Raw genomic sequence first — 18,972 nt, 5'->3', positions numbered from 1 at the left:
ATTCTCCAGCCGATCCCTCTTTGCCGGGGTTGTATTCCTCATCAAAGCCAGGCCTTCCTCCCAAACGTCGTCCAGGAGAGGCACCGCCAAGATGGTCTTCCTCTTGGCCTCGCGTCATTGATACAGGAACCCTTCCTACCTGGTCCGCTACGGTGTCAGGTGGAAGAGTTCCAACGCCCTGGCGACCCCAGCATTGAACAACCCCACCTCGTCTGGGGGAGAGGCCCACGGCTGCAGCAAACCGGCCGCTGTGCCCATGTCGTCGTCTGTGTCAGTCATGTCCGTCCCGTGTCTATGGGGGGGAAGCCACGTGAGGTTGATTCAGCGGCGCAAGGTGTCACTTCCTCTTCTTCGCTGGAGGTTTGTCTGGGGTCACCTAGGCCGGGGGCGTCATCGGCATCCATTTCTGAATCTCAGACACCAGGGTTTGCAGGGTCGAAAGGATGTCCAGCGATACATCCCTCGGAGGGGTCGGAGCGATAGGCCTACTGGGTCTGCGTCGTCGTCAGGATCGTCATCACCTCTGTCCCCATCGGGAATTATGCCGACAGCATCACCCACGTTCTCCTGGATCGTTTGGACAGATGTCTGGTCCTCCTCATCGGAGGAAGAAATATCTGTGTCCTGGAGCAGAGCTTGAAGAGGGAGCTTCCCTCTTTCTCCTTCGACATGTTACACAGTGCGCAGTAGGCCCGATAGTCTTCTGGAATCTTCCATGAAACTTGGATGATTCTGTCCCTGAGGGGTGTTGAAATTTGAAATTCACCAACAAATGGATCCCCACTTGTCGGCCGATGTAGAGAAAGAGCACACAGGCTCTAATTACCACAAAAAAAAATAATAATAAATTAAAAATAAATAACAAATAAAAAAATAATCGAAACCAAACTTTTTACCGAAAAAGCACAAAAAAACATAGATTAGTTCACAGAGCAAAACACAAGGGCTCCCAAAACTTGAAGGTGTGGTAAAAATCTGAAGATGGCTGCCAGGAGGGGCTTAGGGAGAAGGCAGTCATTGGCTGGGGGTAGTATGACCCAGAGCTCAGTGATTGGTTTAGAGGAGAAATACAGTTTGTAAGTGAAAGTGAAACTGTTTTTCTTGTACTGGGGATTCCCGGCCTGACAACGGGGAATGTTCATGAGCATGTGAATCCATGCCTGACCCAATGCTGGAGAATGATCCACCTCGACAGTCTCTTTGGTCATTGCCCTGCCAGTAAAGGCACCAGCACAATACTTCAAAAGCTGGTCATATTTTCTTATTTCTCTCATCTAAGAGACTTAGTAGATGAGTGACTGCATCGGGTCAAGACAATGGAATCACTCTGTCATGGAAATAACACTGGTATATGGATGCTTTGAGAGGGATGCAAGTCTGAGACAATCTTTGGGAGAAAGGACTGTCTCACTCTAACGACGAATCTTTGGAGAAAACCAAATAAGGAGGTTTAACAGATAACGCTCACTCACCATTCTTGCACAAGTGATGACAACCAGGTAAATTAACTTTAATGGGGAGAAATCCGAGAACAAAAATGCAAGGGCTTAAAAGCACCCACAAAGAAAGTAAACACTAAATCAAAATCCCACACCAAAACCAAAAACTGGCCTAGTGGAAATGGATTACACAATCCCCTCAAAAATTGCATAACAGCGGTAACTGAAGAAAGAGCCTAGCTGCAGGGGCCTTTTGAATGTAGAGATAACCGCTAGGTACCCCCTTTACAATGCTGATCTGCAGACCCATCCAGGGCAAGCAAAGCAAAACATCTAAAACAGAGGATATGGGACAGGTTTAAGGGTCCAGATTCCTCCTCAGACCCCAAGCCAAGAAGGTATGCAGTTCACAGGCAGAGAAATTTACTGGCGGCCCTCCAGACAGAGAAGCACATCCACCAATTCTAACTCCGCAGCCAAGCAAGAAGGTTTGGATGTAGAACTTGCCCCGCTGCTCCTCCAAGTGGCAGACTCTGGGTATCATGTTCTCTAGGTCTAGTCCAGAGCGATAAAAATCAGACATGGACCCTAACAAGCGTAGTCTCCTGAGAACCAGTAGACTGATGGTGATTGGCAGGAATGCATATTTGTGGTAGAACGTCCGGTTGAACTTCCAGTTGGCCATAAGTGCATCCCCAGAGCTCCCTGATGAGAAAATTCCCTGGAGCAGAACAACTGGCATCTTCCTGTTAACAATGGAAGCAAAGAGGGCCACTCGAGGAGTCTCTCATCAGGATAAAATCTCCAGAATTTCCTGGCAGAGCTCCCAAACGTGGCCAATGTCTGCCGGCTCAAAGTCATTCACCAGAGTCACTACTTCTACGCACAGAGGCAAGGAATCCATACTCCAACTAGCTTATTGAGTTAACGCACACCGGCAGACATTTGCCCTTACAGGGTGGAGGGGAGGATTGGGTATAAGCAACCAGGACCAGCCTGATCTCTCTCAATTTCAGAAACTTGATGTGCTCTAAAAACTGACAAAGACAACAGTCCACTCATCAGATCCTACAGGTGAGTGCCATAACCTTTCAATGATCTATCAGTAACCCCTGTAAATTGAGGCCAGGGTTGCCGAAGCAATGTCCACTTCAACAGGTTGCCTCGCAGGGACCACCATGCACAATCGAGAAACTCTGCTCGAGACCTGCAATGGGGTGACCTGTTTCCCCAGAAACAAACTACCGACAATGAAATCAGGCCTCTGGAAACACTAGAATGCAGGGGGCCATGAGACCCAACAAGCGCAGGAAGGCTAAACAAGAAACTTGTTCATGAGATTGCAAGACTTGCACCATCCAGAAGATGTTTGTCACTCAATACTCAGATGGAAAAGCTCGGTGCAAAGGCCCAAGACTGTCCCGATACATTGAAGGGACTGGGACGGGGAACCAGAGATTCTACAGCAAAACAAAAGAGGTGATGGCTGGACGGTTTAGAATTCATCTTAACCTCTGGAACCCCTAGGCCATCGTTCACCTGCCAAGGCATTACAAAAGGGGAAAGGCAATATGCATTTCTGGCGATGCCTGTGGTCTTGTGCAGAAGGGATGCGACCTAACAGTGTGGGCTGGACTGCCCTTTTTGGGGTGGAACCAAGCCCGATTTGCATATGGTCTTTCCCCTTCTGTAATGGCTTGGCAGGCTGAAAAACGATGGTCTGGAGAGTTTCCCAGAGCAATGTCAGAGGTTAGGATTGATGCCAAACCTTCCAGCCATCTCCTGTTTTTTTTTTTTGCATAACAAGTGTACAGACACCAGGTCTGGGAAGCAAGCTCTGACGAGTCAGTCATCCAGGCAGGGAAAGTCATGATGCCTTCTCTCCTGAGGAGTCGCCACCACTGCCAGAAGCTAGAAGACCTTGGATGATCGAGAGAGACCAAACGGCAGGACTTTGAATTGTTAATGGCAATGGACCACCAGAAATGTCAGTAATATCCTGTTCTTCAGATGTATCAGAATAAGGAAGTCGGCATCCGGAAAATCTTGCGACAACAACCAGTCCTGCAGATCAGGGACGTGGGGCAAGAGTTACCACCTTGAATTGGTCTTCGCACAGGTAAAAATTCTGTAGCCCCAGATGCAGGATGGGATGCAAACCCTTATCCTCCTTCGAAACCAGAAAGCAAAATGAATACCAATGTCTCAATCTGAGAGCGGCACCAGTTAAATCGAGCGCTTTGTCAGAAGCCAACTAACCTCATTCAAAAGGACAGCATGCAGAAATGAGGGCTGCAAGGAGGTTGGTCTGGAGGGAGTTAATTGAAAGGGAGACAATATCCCTGGTGAACAACCTGTAAGGTCCAAGGTGACGTGGTGAGACAAAGTTCCAAACTGAATCTGAGAATTCTCCCTTCCATTGAGACTGATTAAGAGCCTTCACAGGGATTTTCACCTGGGGAAGCAGAGGGCATTGGGGAGGCAGAGATTGCAACTTTGGCGCACTTCTGCCTCTACCTCTGTGGAAACGGCATGGTTGCAATTTGCATGAAGGGGCTTGAGCTGTTCCACAATGGTACCAGAGGTGAAGTGGCAACATCCACTACCAACGTATGCAGCAGCCGAGACATGCTGTACTGCTAGACACACGGCCTTTGCAGTGGCCTTACAGGACAGGAACCTCTGTAAAGAGGCGTTTGCTTTAGCCACAAAGAGGAAGGTTATGCAGCATAACTAGGAGCTTGGAGCCTGCATGCCCTGTGCAAACCCAGAGGTTCTCATCCAGTAGTGCCTCCTCACCACTGTGCCTGTAGCCATCACCTGTACCACACAGTCCGCTTTGTCAAGCCTGACTCAATATCTGATGACACATCTCTGCCATCTTGAACCAGTGCCTCAAAGTAGTGTTTCACATCCCCGTTGGGTAGGTGTTCGGCCGTCTTAGACACTGCACACCCAATGGCAAAAGAAAAGTTAGCCAGTGCACAGGGGACATTTATCGCTCTAAGGTCAAGATTGCCAGAGGCAAAAATCTTCTTCCATGAATCCAACTTATTGCTTTCTCGGTCTGAAAGCAGAGTAAGAAACGTGGACATTACCAGGCTGGCAGTCAGTCTGAACCACTAAGCTCCTAGTGGCGTGCAGGGGTAAGGGGGAGGCGGTGTCCGAAGGAGACTGGCATTGTTTCTAAGCCAAATCTCAGTAAACCACAGAGTCAGAAGCAGGCTTTTTCCAGTCTACCAGTACTGGGGCATTAACTGCCAGTGAGAAAGGCAGCAGGTCTCCTTCCGAGGACCTTTGTTAGGGAGAATTCTCTGTAAAGGCTAATTTCCCAAACCTAGCGAGTCCCCCAGCAGCTTTGCTGAATTTTTGGGGTTTATTTCTTTCTCCCGCTGAGAGTGAGACTCTTTTACTCCCACTCTTAGACATGATTTGAGGTGTTCCTTTGTCTTTCCATGTGTTTTATGGGCTATGGGGTCTTTTACTCCATAGGGTTTCATGTGTTTTTGATGTGGGTTACCCAGCACCCTCTGTGCCATAACCCAGGGGTGTCGTAGCGACCCCCAAACAGACTCCATACCCTTGGACTGACTACTGTCTCCCAGGGCATGTAAAGTCACCATTGGCTTTACTAGTCCCAAGTTATGAACAGAAACCAGTACAAACCATCATATTGTGGACGTACTGGTCGGGGCAATTCGATTGCCCCGGGGTCTGTTGTTCGAGGGGGCACGTCTCTGTCCCCCCTGATCGAGTTTTCGCTGGTGGCAGTGGATACTACTTTTTAGATTCGACCGCAAATATATCTCTATGGGATTTTCCCATTGTTCGAGGCAACCAAATTGAATTATTTAATTCCTATAGCCTTGAACATACCGCCGGTTTATTTATTTAATATTAATTCACCGGTTGGTATGTTTTGGCAGAACTCGATTCTAAAATGGCGTTTGTGTTCTCTTCTGTGACTCCAAGTCGAGCCCTTTGTTCCACTTTTTGGCGGGCTTCTCCACAGAAGCCTCCAAAAGTGGTGTCACTCTGTCTGGGTACCACAGAGGGTGTGGGAGGGGGTTTAGGCACCCTGGACTGAGTTGCCTTGGCAACTCAAGTCGCACTCTTGTGCGACTGGCCCAAGTGCATGTTTGATTGACAGCAAGGCTGAATGAATGTTTTCTGCATAAAAGCAGGGCTTTGGGGACTGGATCTTCAGAAGTCGCCACAGGACCTAAGAATCCGAGGAGGGAGAAGCGGAGCCGACCTGCAACGACGACACCACCGGTGGAGCCCGGCTGAACCGTCTCACCACTTTTCCCGACAACAGAGGAGATCTCCAGTCCGGAGAGTCTTCTTCCTTTGACTGGTGGGGATAACCAGTTTTGCCTTCTTTTCACCTTCCTGGAGCATCTCGTGGCCGCCTTGCCCGTGGCAAGCACCCCGGCAACCGGAATACCACGGTTTACCACTACCGCGAATAGAAGGTTAGTACCTTTTAACCGAAGAACTCCGCGGCTGGTTTCTTCCCTGGCAGTGCAACGACCTTCATCTTTTCTCCACGTCGAGACCTCCTCTTCCTCTGGAAGAAACACTGACTTGCACCCGCTGCCAGGAACAACTGCCCCCGCTGGAGTGTCCTTCCACTTAAGGTACTGTGTCCCGCCTGGCTTCCCTTGCGACAGATCGTTCGGGGTGACAGTAAAGCCTCGACTGGCCTGGGACAACCTAGCTAACTTTTCCTGACTTTAATTCCATTCTTTGTGTGCAAACTATCTACAAGACTCTTTGGGCATACTCCCACTGTGTGAACCTGGACCCCTTCTGCTTGTTCTCTCTAAGAGTGGGCCTTGCAATTGACTTCCTTGCTCTCCAGTAGAACTCTGAAAATAAGTGGTGTTTCTCATTAAGACTTGTCTAATAAGTAATTAGGGTTGTATATATATATATATATATATAATAGTGTCTGTGTGCTGAATTTACTTACCTCTTTGTGCTAGTGTAATTTACAAGTGTGTCTTTAAATAAATAATTATATACTTTTACACTAAAGCTCTGGTCAGTGTTTGCTTGGGCTACTGTATCTCTGTACCCATTGTGTATACTCTATATACTGCCTAACTCTTCTTGAGGGAAGTCTGACTGCTCAGCCACAGCTACCAAGTGAATCTGTGTGGTACAGACTGCTACCAAGTGGGTTTACTGCCAAACACCTGTAGTCTTAAATCTTTTGCAGTGGTCCATAAGGGAACTGCACAGGTTTCTGCCTAACAACCTTCAAAATAAGGTTATCCGTAAGCTCAACGTGAACTTTCGAGTGGAACGGGCTGACAAAACCTAAGGAGTCTATCAATTTGGCTATCAGCTGCTGGAAAGAGGCCAGAGGATGCACCAGAGTTGGCGCCAGTAAATTATCCAGCTCTCTGGGTGTATCAGGCCTGCTGCAACAGTCCTTCACCCTCACCATAGAACTCCTCCAGGAAATCCCTCAACCCTCGAGGACATAGGGGCACCATCTTTCTCCCTACTTTTGTACATGCACTTCATTGCTTAAAAACAGATATTAAAGTATTGCAACTGGGTTACCCAACTGTCAGAAATGACACCTTTGCAGTTAATATTATTTAGCACAATAGTGCTAAACACACATAATATACAGTGAAACATACAAAGACACACTGCCACCAGTCTGCCTGAAACAGACTGTATGGTACACCCCCCCCCACCCCCACAAATGGGGAACAGTGCCCCCCCCCTCCCCTACTAGCCATACAAGTAGTAGTAGTGCTACACAAAAAGGTAAAATGGCGTGTTGAGGACCCTGCCTGCACTGACAGCCTTAGGAGAAGACTAATAAGTCTCCCAAGAAGTGAATTATAGATTTAAAAGGGTTATGAAAAACCAAAAGGACAAGACAATAAGCTGGGGCCTCAAAAGGGACTAAAAAGTAACAAATAATGAAACTCTTGCAACTACTATGGGTGGCAAAAGGAGAGTCTTCAATGACTTTCTTACCTAGCCCACTGATTACCTAATGCTCCGGATTAGTGCACTTCCTGCCTCGTATCTTGGGTATTTTGTGATTGACCCCTCTCAGATCTCAGCTGTGGGTGTTAACTTTCTCCTTCACTATGACTGGCTTCAGTAGACTTCTTTGTTGCAATTACTGAAGACATTAGAACCACAGTCTGCCATTTAATCATCAGGCAGATATGTCATCATTGATACAACACTGCAGAACAGTTTGCCCTTTGTATTGTGGTTTTCCCATGAGACAAGCTGAAGCAGAGTGGAAATGGTAACTTTGCAGCAAGATACTCGCATGAAAACTTTCAATACGCTATACACGTGCTGGCTGTCACCTTTTTGTGTTCACCCAGCATCTGACTGTGTGGACCGAACAGAAATTGCACGGTGTATGGCAAGTGGCCCTCTCTAGGCGGTTCTACCTGTACGAGGGAACTGAGGGATTGAGGATTTAGGAAGGCTTTGAACTACCCTTTCCATGGCGGATGGCATGGATTCCCGATTGCATAGTGCGAGATGGTTTGCGACGTGCAGAAGGTCTCTCAAGGATTCTCCAGTGTACGAGCTCCAGGTAGCCCCTTTCCCTTTAGCCGGTGGGCATCCCCAGGCCTTAGAGTCTCATGTCCTCGTATAGGCGGCTCATACAATGTGACAACTAAACAAAAATACTCTTGATTGAAATGTGTTTAAGTAAGGGCCCGACCAAAAAAAAAACCCACAAAGAAATAAAAGAATAAGATAACTGGAGACAGACTTGATACAGGAGCAGAGTTACTTTAACAACACAATATGAACTTGAACAATTCTTTCAAAGTATTTGGTAGCAATGGCAAATTCTACAATAGGAGATTAGGCAAGTCGGGTGAGAACTGAAGAGCCCAATAGAAAACCCCAAGTAAAATATATCATAGAAAATGGGAAATCATGTAGTCAAACCAAACAAAAGTAAAACTGGACTTTAAAACAAGAATGCACTTGAAGACGAAGCACTCATTCCATTCACAGGCATCCTGGAACCTAAGCCATTACCCATCACTTTCTAAAACTGTGAAGTGGGTTCCCATATCAATTTTTAAAACGTCAATGTGTAGTAGGTGTTATCCATGAACCCAACCAAAGACTGCCACCAGGTGCAAAAACATTACAATAGATTCTCCAACAAGTGCTCAAAGTTGAAGGTTAAAAGATCCGCAGTGTATATGTGACAAATTCATTTCACCTCCGCAGTTGTACTCAGGGGGTTCCTGAGGGGCTGAACACTCTTCTTGAACACCTCCTGGTGTCTCTGGGCAGGGACTGAGAGCAGCATGCAATTCCCCTTAAAAAGGAAGGAATAGTTTAAAGAGGGGAATAAGGCATCAGGGAAAGGAAGGGGGCAAGGCAAGAAGGCAGTAACTTTAGGGTTTCTAGGATTCAGCAGTCACCAGGAGCAGCAATGAATAAAGACATGAAAAACAAAAGAAAAATGCTGCATCATCAGCGATACTGGTGGCTTAGATGAACTTAAGTGTTAGGTTGTAAATAACTTGTGATTTCATGTGAACTGCATAAATCCAAACATTAGTAAATAGCGAATTACTGTGCCCAAGCATCAGTTAAGACTGTGCAAATTAGGTTCTTTTCCGCTCTGAAGAGACTCAAACACTGCACACATTTCAAGGATAAAAAACATCTAGATATCATTAAAAGACCAGTATTAGGAGTTAAGAGTGCAGTAAGGTGCTTATAACAATACCAAATTACAATAAAATAGTGTTTCGATGAGAAAACAAATTCATCCCCCAAGCCCAATGTATACTACACTGCATGAATAGAATGTTGTGGAGTTTGCAGATAGGGCAACGGTCCAGGTTATAATGCTGAGCAATTCTATCTCTGATTAGTAAGGCGATTTGAATATTGGCCAGGCTAATACTAAACAAATCAAGGTATATGTCAGCTAGTTTGCTGGGCACACTTTGGTAACACGTATTAATCAATGTGGCATTGCCAGTATATGAAGGGAAAGAGTTCTATTACATTACTGGAAAGTTTCCATTCTCTCTACATTGCATATAATTTCTAGTTTCCGCTACACGCATCCTGGCTAGTTTCCATTTTATTCACTGAACTCGTCATAATCCAGCTTTAACAATCCTTTGCAATCTGCCAAGAATTTAAGAGGGTATGGCATTGCCCAATTTTAGAGGGCACATGGCAGTTTTGGGGTAAAAAAAACACATATGAAGAGGAAATTGACCAAAGGAAGTATCAAAAGCCGACTTAAAAGGGAAGGATATTGAACCCTGCATAAGATTATTAAGTAGATCACTGCGTCTTCTTTCTGCGGGATTCACCTTATGCTACCTGAAAGAAGGTAGAACCTTTCTCCAGGTCCCCACTACCTTTTTGCTAATTTTCTCGAATGGCATGACCATCTCCTCCCCCCACCCCCAACTGAGTTCCATCCTTCTCACTGAAGACAGGACTGTTGGTAGCCTTTTTGAGAACTTTATGGACAACAAAAGTGGAGACAAGCACAAAAGTAGCCCCAAGTCTCCCATGGGTGACTACCTGGACCAAGACAGTAGTGGTATTGGTTCCGGTTGGTGGCAGGGACTTTAACATGGAAATAGAAATGGCCATTTATATAATACGCCAAAGGATAAATGAACTAGATCAAGGCATAATACACAGACTTAATTACCCAAAACTGGCAAAAAGATCAGTAAAACTGCCAGGTTTTTAGTGCCTTTTAAAAGTGAAGAAAGTTGTCAAACTTATGATTTTTTTTTTATTTTAACAATTTTAATATTCGGTATACCTACATATAGGAAGTTACAGAAACCTTTTTGAATTAATCAATGAGCAGTCCATCATTGAAAAGTTACTTATAAGTGAGTGTTCTACGAAACAACATACATTTATAAAAAATACCATTTTACCAGTCGATTAATTTGTGCAACAAGGCTTAAGGCACAAAGCTCATAGGCATGCAGAACAGCTTGGTGGCCAGTTATCAGCCATTACATATTTGACTGTTAAGGCCACACAAAATAATATCCTTAATTTGGGTGTATGTGTAGCTCATTCAACATCCAGGATTCACTTCATTTCGACACACAGCAAAATGATTGAATTAAATCTAGATAATTTTTCGTACCATATCCTGAATGAAAGTCGGATTGAGGTTGAAAAGATGGGGAGTCTGGACAAACCGTTGTAATTTAACTGCTGTCTGCTCTAAGAAAGGGAGGCACTTAAAAATGTGTCCAATAACAAGCACATCCTAAACAAGACGGCAGATAAAGGCGGAGGAATTGTTATGATGACTAAGGACCAATATATACGATTATGGTGCTTACCTTGCTAATCCTAATCGTTATGTTAAAATCAGAACTGATCCCACGACGGAATTGAGTCCAGAACTACAGGTGCTCTGTAACAGGGCAATTTAATTAGGCTTTCTATCGACTGAAGAGGAGATTTTCCAGATAACCAGTGACTGCCGGACCCCTGCAATGTACGCCCTGCCTAAGGTTCATAAAAATGCTACAAACCCACTGTGGAGACCCATTGTCCCCCTGTGTGGGTCCATTTTAGAACCCATTGGGAAATACATAGAACATGACTTTGGGAGATGGGGAACACTCCATCCTTCTTAAAAGACACAACTTCAGCCATTAACGCTTGCGAAGGGCTTGACTTTGATAGCACAACCAAACTCTTAGTTTCACTAGACATCACAGCCTTGTATACCAACATTCCACAGGATGAAGCTCTTAACATAATCCAGGGTACATTGGTACCATTGGGCTTCATACTTGAACTGTTCTAAATAGATTTTTGCAATAACTTTTTCGAATTCAATAATGAGCTTTCTATAGAAACATTGAGTAGCAATGGGTGCAGCATTTCCATCATCGGTGGCCAATATTTAAATGGGGAATTTTGAAGAGCTTTTCACTTTGAATAATAACCCCTCTGCTGCACAACAGGTATTACACATTGGAGGCATTATATAGATGAGGTTTTCTTTATCTGGATTGGCCAGACGGAAAGTCTGAGTCAGTTCATGGAGTGGCTCAACAGTGTGATTCCAATCTAGTGTTTGAGTCACTCTAAATCTAAAGGAAGCACATTCTGATTAAACATCGGGCACTATGGAGGTAAAATGTACACCACTCTTTCGGAAAGACTGACAAATACTTTACTACTTCATACCAGTCAGCATCCACAATCCCTCATGGATAATCTACCATATGGGAAAATCCTTTGGATTCGGCGGAATTATACTTAGGCAAATACTATGCTTACCATTCCCAAACCCTAACAGACACATTAACATTACAAGGGTACCCATGAAAGTATGTTAAACAAGCAGCGAAAAGGGCACTTTTCACGGACAGAGATGTAACTCCCTGAGTCAGCGGATCGGATGTGTCACTACCTTTTCCAGACATACAGCTAAGATAAAACAGCTGATCCAAAAATATTGGAACCTGGTGATTAGCACCGGTTGCACCACTGGACCATCACTGTTCGTCTTGACACGAGGCAGGCATGTGCGCGATAGCTTGGTACATTCCAGATTTTTCACATACCTCTTCCTTGAAACAAAAAACACTGCAAGCAGCTTGGGGACAAAACAAGACACCAGTAGTGGGACATTACCCTTTTGGTAATTGCAGTCTGTCAATTCACCTCTAGGACATTAGTCACAATTTTGTATGATAATTGCGCAAGTTCAGGAACTGCCAACGCAGCAATGTCATTTTTGGCATTAGATGCCCTTGTGATTTGTTATACATCAGAATGACCAGTAGGAAAGTGGTGAGCAGAATTAATGAACACAGATCCCACATCGGCACTCAAAATCGGACAGCACCCCTTGTACAGCATTACAAGGAGGTGCAGCACTCTACCGATTATTTAAAATGGACCATTATTGATCAAGTGAAGGTTGATCGATTTAGTTTTTCCAGCGCAAGCAGGTTACACAAACTAGAACAACGTTGGATATACAGTTTACAGACTCACAGTAAGGGTCTCGATAGTGGACTGCACTGTTGAGGTAAGCAGTACCAGTGAGCCACCAGGTCGAGTACACTCAATATGGCCACTATCGCGGTCCTCGTGCGAATGCATAGCAGCTACTTTCCAGTTCACCACCCAGCCCTCATTCTCACAGCCAGGTTAGTGATTCAGCTTTCCTTCTTCCCTTCACACTTCTTGTGATCTCCCCCATAGCAGTCCAGCACGGCGCACTGCTTTTGCAGAGGACCGGTTCCTTTTACCTATACGTGGCAGGCAGGGTTTGGATATCTGCGGGTCACACGAACACGTGGTTCCATTTAGGTAAGACATCAGGTTAACAGAGCCTTAGTTTTCCGCTATGATCGGTACAACTGGAGCCCCATGAGTAATCGCATGCATGTTCTCTTTTCCCTTGGTGTCTAGTGGTGCTTGGTAAGACCACGTTAAACTCTCTGGCATGGATACCAAGTAGACACCCAGAAAGTCTACTAAGTGGGTGCAGCTATCTTGTAAACCTAGGATTCCTTGTTTAGGTATGCAGGTCATTTCAACACCCAGTGAATTTTGACACAGATATTGCTTAGCACCTAGTCAAAGGCTTGTTTGTGTGTTTCTATTTTAGCTATCTCGAACATCAATTGCGAGAGTGGTACGTCCACATTAGATATTTGGCATGCAGATAGATATGCACTTTATACCTTGAGCACTGCATGCTATTTGGGTTGATGGCCCTCCGCACTGGTGGTTTAGATTCTCCCAGTTCGACATTCTTTGTGCACCATTGAAGGGAGTGCTGCACTGGACGCAGTCTGATATTTCATTAATTGTTTAGGCACTATTAATCATTTTAGATGATCCTTTTTGAAATTTCTGATTTGATACAATTTTGATCACGTTTTTTCAGCTGTGTTTGGCAAATTAGTTTATTTTCTGTTTATCTTAGTTACAATGATGCTTCCCTGTGAACACATTATGCATCATGTCCTGATGAGGCTGGTTCAATCGACTGGTTGCGGACGACAATAGCCGAAACTCGTGTAGAAGATTCAGAAAACGAAGATATTTCCATCTGTTTTTGTTTGGTTAGGTAATGATGGTCGACATCACTGGCAACCCGAGTATCGGCTACTTTGTGATACAACCGGTTCTACCCAGAAGAAGTGTGCGAGTCATGCTCATTAACTGATGACACACTTGGTCCTAATTGAGACCCAATTCATAACATAACTGGCAATTAGCCACAACAGAATTATTTTTTGCTGTTTGTTGTGGATGAATGACACGTATGTGAAGTGTGTATGGGGGTGGGCAATTTTGATTAAATCATCCGTAAATTACCGCATTGGGGTGAGGGAAGTGAATCCCTCCTATATTCAATATGTCATTGTGACCAGTGACCGAAGGGATAAACTGTTGTTGGTCAACTGTTAGAATAGTCCACATGCCTCAGAAGACAATCGGCTCGGGGCACTAAAATAGTTGCTCGAGTCTACCATTCTAGACCATTTGCAGCGGAGCTCGGTGAACGCTTGGCCCTTTCCTGGTAAGCTTTTTAAAAAAAATACTTATCAGGCCCCAAGGCCCTCTGAAAGCCCCCATGAGGCCCCAGCAGCCCGCTCCCACCCTGTGCCCTGTTCCTGCTTTCCCTGCTCTCCCGCCTGCCGACCAGCCCATCCGCGCTCTCATTGGTCCGTTGGACCATGTTTTGGGGAACCTAGCGATGCTGCAAAATCACCGGCTCCATTTTAAGCGGAGCTCGGCGAACACTTGCCCCTTCCTGGTGAGCCTTTTTTTCTGAATACTTATCAGGCACCAAGGCCCTCTGAAAGCCCCCACGAGCCCGCTCCCACCAGAGCCCTGTTCCTGCTTTCACTGCCCTCCCGCCTCCCAACCCGCCCATCCGCGCTCTCTTTGGCCCTCTCGGCCTTCATCACTGGTCTTCCCAGGGCAGCCCTCTGCCTGAGCAGCCCTGCGGCTAAGGGCCCCAAGGCCAAGGGCGGCTCCAACAGAGGCGGCTCCAGGAAGTGTCAGCAAGTGTCCGCAGGGGAAGCCAGTGGCCAGCCGTCAACCATCAGCTACAAGTAACAGTAAGATAGGAGTGGCCTGGGTTAGGGGAGAGCTACAACTCTTCCCTATAATCCTAGCCACTTAGCAAACCTATATTAAACAAGGCGATTACTCCCTATTGCATCTTTCTCCCTCAACCTCAAGTTAGAAAAAAATGTAATCATTACTTAATAATGTACTAACCTGACCCGCTGGATAGACGTCCCACCTCCATACAGGTCTCTCAAATAGAGCAGGGTTTCTCAAATTGCATTGTGTAATATCTAGATTGCATTGATAGGCCTCAAATATAGTAAGTGCCTGTGTCCAAATTGCGTTATAATTAGACTGCATTGATAGGCCTCCCTCTCACTATACAGGTCTCTCAAATCTAGTAGGGGTCTGTGTCCAAACAGCATTGTGTGATATTTAGACTGCTTTGATAAGCCTCAAATCAAGAAGTGCCTGTGACCAAACTGCATTGTGCTATATTTAGACTGCATTGATAGGCCTCTCTCCCACTATACAGGTCTCTCAAATCTAGTAGGGGCCTCCAGGTCCTCATGGGGTTTGTGGACTAAACTTCCATAGCCTGTGGCTGGACTGGGACTTCTTCGCACCCCGCCCCATTTTTGCACCCTTAGGGGTCGGAGCCCGTCTCAGACGGCATCATTCTCCGGTGTGCCAGCCGGCTTTGCCACAGTCATAATGGAGGCTTCACGGAGTCGGACCCTTTCGCCTTCGAGAGAGCAGTCGCCGCCACCAAAGACTTCTCCTGCGCCTTCTTTGGCAGGTCGGCCGCCTTCTCCTCTGTCCTTGGCTCCTCGTATTTCTCCTGCAGCTTAGCCGGGTTTGGATGATTTCATCATTGAGGAGGAGCTCAATCGCTGCCTGGAGATGGAGGAGAATGGCGATATTGATAGAGACCTGTCCATCGCGGGACCCGGGTGGGGCACCCTCGAAGGACTAAGAAGCCCGCTCCTTGGACCAGCTGGTCCTGGGTGAGGCATGACCCTGCTCGGGGTAGGGGGCAGAATCCTTGGCGTTCTGCCACGCCGCCAGTCTACTGTGTCGATACTTCAACGTATTCTGGGAGAAGACAAGGAAGATCTCGCACTCTCCCTCCTTGTGATCCGGGTGAAGACAGTAGAGGCGTTGGAGTCGTTTGTCCTCTACAAACACATTCTGTAGCCTGCATTTGGTGCAGGGCCTGAAAAGGGATCTTCCTTACTTCTCCGTCATGGGAGGAGGTGTGGAGTAGGTGCAATGGCCTTCTGAAAACTTCAAAAAAACTTTAGACGATCCTCACCCTTGAGGGGCGCTGAGAATTCACGGACAAACTAATCCCTGCTGTCAGTAGATGGAAAGAAGAGCACACATGCTCTTATTTGACAAAAATGGAAACTATTTCCATCAAAAAAACAAAAATTGTGGAAGTAGCTCACAGAGAAAAACTCGAGGATGCCCAAAACTGAAACATGCAGTAAAAATCTAAAGATGGCTGACAGAGGAGGGGTTTAGGGAGAGGACTGTCATTGGCTGGGGGCAGTAAGTACGACCCAGAGTACAATGATTGGTTTGGAGGAGAAATACAGTTGTTAAGTGAAAGTGAAACACTTTCTTTTACTGAGGATTCCCGGCCCGACGACGGGGAATATTAATGAGCATGTGAATCCATGCCAGACCCCAAGCTGGAGAATGAAACAGACATTGGGGGGCATTTCTCGTTTTAGGAACATGTGTCAAGGCCAACCACTCAATTTAATGTTAGAAGTGTATCAAGTACAAGCCAACTAATTATGGGGCAGCATTGTGGAGCAATGAAAAAGTAGCCTCTATCGAGGTAACTGATAACTTTTTAAAAACGTTAATGGTGCTCCTTAGTTCTCCCCCCAGCTATGCTGTACGCACAGAATTAGGTATATTTAATACATAGGGGATGACTGGTATGAGGCGCCACTGATGCACTGGCTTGGAATATGGTCAAATCCAAGAGCCATTTTGTCGCATGACATCATTAAAAGCCTACTGTTCGGCTTCTCTTGGCGCAAAGTACCATGGCTGAATTGTATTTCCGTGTGCCTGAAACAGTTGAATGCTCTTAGTTTACAGTGTCCAGATGAACTGTTAACATTAGTTGAGTACAACATTTATAAGAAGGCCTTTTGTGTTTTAATTTGAACAAAACGTGAATCAAATGGGCTCTTCCTTGATTCGAAAAGAAAACATGTGCTACTCACGCAACCAGAAGTAATTCAGCCCTATTTGCTATACAGCAACTAAACTGTAGATTGCTGCGTATTGACCAGGGCCCGCTTTCATCTCCTGTGGTTGAGAGAAAAAACTAGGAACTTTTCGGGCCATGAGCTGTCTGTGGTCTGCCCTGGCTGCAATGCCGTAAGAGGACCTGCTACACTTTGTCTTGTTCTGCCCCCTCTATGAGGACATTCGGAAAAGGACAATTACTCCATTGCTGAGAGAAGCCAATTTAATCAATGTCGACCCGCACTTATTTTTCTGCTACAAGCTGAATCTATAGTTGTTGCTTGGACTTGCTAAGAATTTTTGAGAAGGGCATGAAACAGAAGAAAACCTTTGGGTATGTTCATTTTTAACATTTTCACTGGATATTATTGTTCTTTATCAATTTTACTGTGATTATGTACATTGTATTTTATTAATAAACTATGTACATATACATTGGTTTGTGGATTTTATCTGAATAAACTTCAATTTGACTGTATACGAGAGGAATGTTTGAGGGTTTTGGACTAGACACCAATGAGTTGTTGGAGCAGTTGTTGCGCCAGATCACTTAATGTAATGTTTTGTAATTGGTACAGATTGACAATGTATTTCATATAAAATGATTTAATAAACAATTCCCAAAAAGTATAAATTGTTTTGGAATGAACTATATCCATTTATGATTGCTAGAGGTTATTTCTTTCAGTGTATAATTTTTGGCTATCAAATATTATGCCCAGCCTAATTGTAAGATTTAGCTTTACCTCCCTTTTTTGTTGTTTACCAAGACCTTGAATAGCCATGAAAGACCTGGACAACGGATATGTGGATTTAATTAAAAGTGGAGTCATGATAGATGCTTTTAGTTAGAACAGTACAACATCTTGATCTAAGGCCTTATTGATAAATGTTGTGATTACTTCTGCAATGGATTCTCCAAATAATTTTGCAGACAATGCTGGCAAAGGATACTCTAGCAAATCGATTCACCTTTTTACAGTTTCCAATGAGGTACAGGTTACTTACCTGTAACTCTTGTTCTCCAGCATTGGGTCTTGCATGGATTCACATGCTCATGAATATTCACTGGTGTCAGGCTTGGAATCCTTGGTAAAAAGAAAGCAGTTTAGCTTTAAACTGCTGATCTCCTCTATAGCCTATCAGTGTCCTTTGGGTCATACTGTCGCCAGCCAATGACACTCGTCCTAAGCTCCACCCCTGGTGGCCATCTTCAGATTTGGTAGAGCACGTAAAGTGGCAGTATGAACCAAGAATAGACAGAGGGGAAGGAGGGATGGCAAGCATGTGAATCCATTTAAGACCCATGTTCAACAAGAGTTACAGGTAAGTAACTTGTACCTTCTCCAGCACGGGTTCTTGCATGGATTCACACGCTCATGAATGCGATTACACAGCAGTATACAAACAACCACAGGATGTGGCAAGGCTCACAGAAGCAAAACTCTTACCCCAGGAACATACTCGCCACAAACAGGTTGCATAGCACTGCTTGGCCGATCCAGGATTCCTCCATGGAATCTCTGTTAACACAGTAGAATTTTGTGAAGTTGTGGTTACCCCTCCATGTAGCAGCCCTGCAGATGTCGAGCAGGGCAACAACAGAGAGAAATGTAGTCAATGCAGCGATGGCTCTGGAGAAGTGGGCTCTAGGGCGGCCTGGAAGCAGTCTGTTGGGTAAATGACGGCAATGCATAACACTCCCGGAGAGCCACATGGCTATGGAAGCCTTTGACAGGGCCTTCCAGTGTTTGACAGGTTAAAAAATTGACAAAAAGCAGAGACGTTTTCCAAAAGTCTTTGGTGCGTGCCATGTAGAGCTTGAGGGCACAAGCAACTTTCAGTGATTGCAACGTCCTTTCAGCAGGCGTAGAAGGGTTCACAAAGAAAACTCGTAGAGCCAACGGCTTGTTAAGATAAACGCCCATTGGAACCTTTGACATGAAGATGGGATGAATCCGCAGCACCTCTTTTAGTAGTGTGAAAGGACAAATATGGCTGCTTACAGGAGAGGGCCTGAATCTCCTTGACCAGCAGTACAAAGGTGATCGCCACTAGGAAAGTGGTATTTCATAACAGAAATTTCAAAGGGCATGATGCATTGGATGAAATGGAGGCCCCATGAGCTTAGACAGGACCACGTTCAGTTCTCAAGCCGGTGCAGGAGCCCTTACCGGCGGGAGAGCCCTGA

General features: G+C 45.4%; 1 protein-coding gene across 15 annotated transcripts in view; it reads right to left on the bottom strand.

Moving 5' to 3' along the window:
- ZMYM4 (zinc finger MYM-type containing 4) overlaps nucleotides 1–18,972 on the bottom strand; it is a 1,943,772-nt gene that overhangs the window by 375,201 nt on the left and 1,549,599 nt on the right. For 10 of the 15 annotated variants that reach the window (XM_069622579.1, XM_069622582.1, XM_069622584.1 and 7 more), the window contains one exon: nucleotides 8,674–8,772. The exons of the other annotated variants lie outside the window; for them this stretch is intronic. In XM_069622579.1, coding sequence (XP_069478680.1) covers nucleotides 8,674–8,772 — 99 coding nt within the window. The remainder of the gene's footprint in view (nucleotides 1–8,673; nucleotides 8,773–18,972) is intronic. 15 annotated transcript variants of the gene reach the window in all.

The sequence above is a fragment of the Ambystoma mexicanum genome, chromosome 11 (assembly GCF_040938575.1).
Source record: "Ambystoma mexicanum isolate Mex_15411 chromosome 11, UKY_AmexF1_1, whole genome shotgun sequence".
Classification (NCBI taxonomy): Eukaryota; Metazoa; Chordata; class Amphibia; order Caudata; family Ambystomatidae; genus Ambystoma; species Ambystoma mexicanum.
This window is presented reverse-complemented; position numbering and strand designations above follow the sequence as displayed.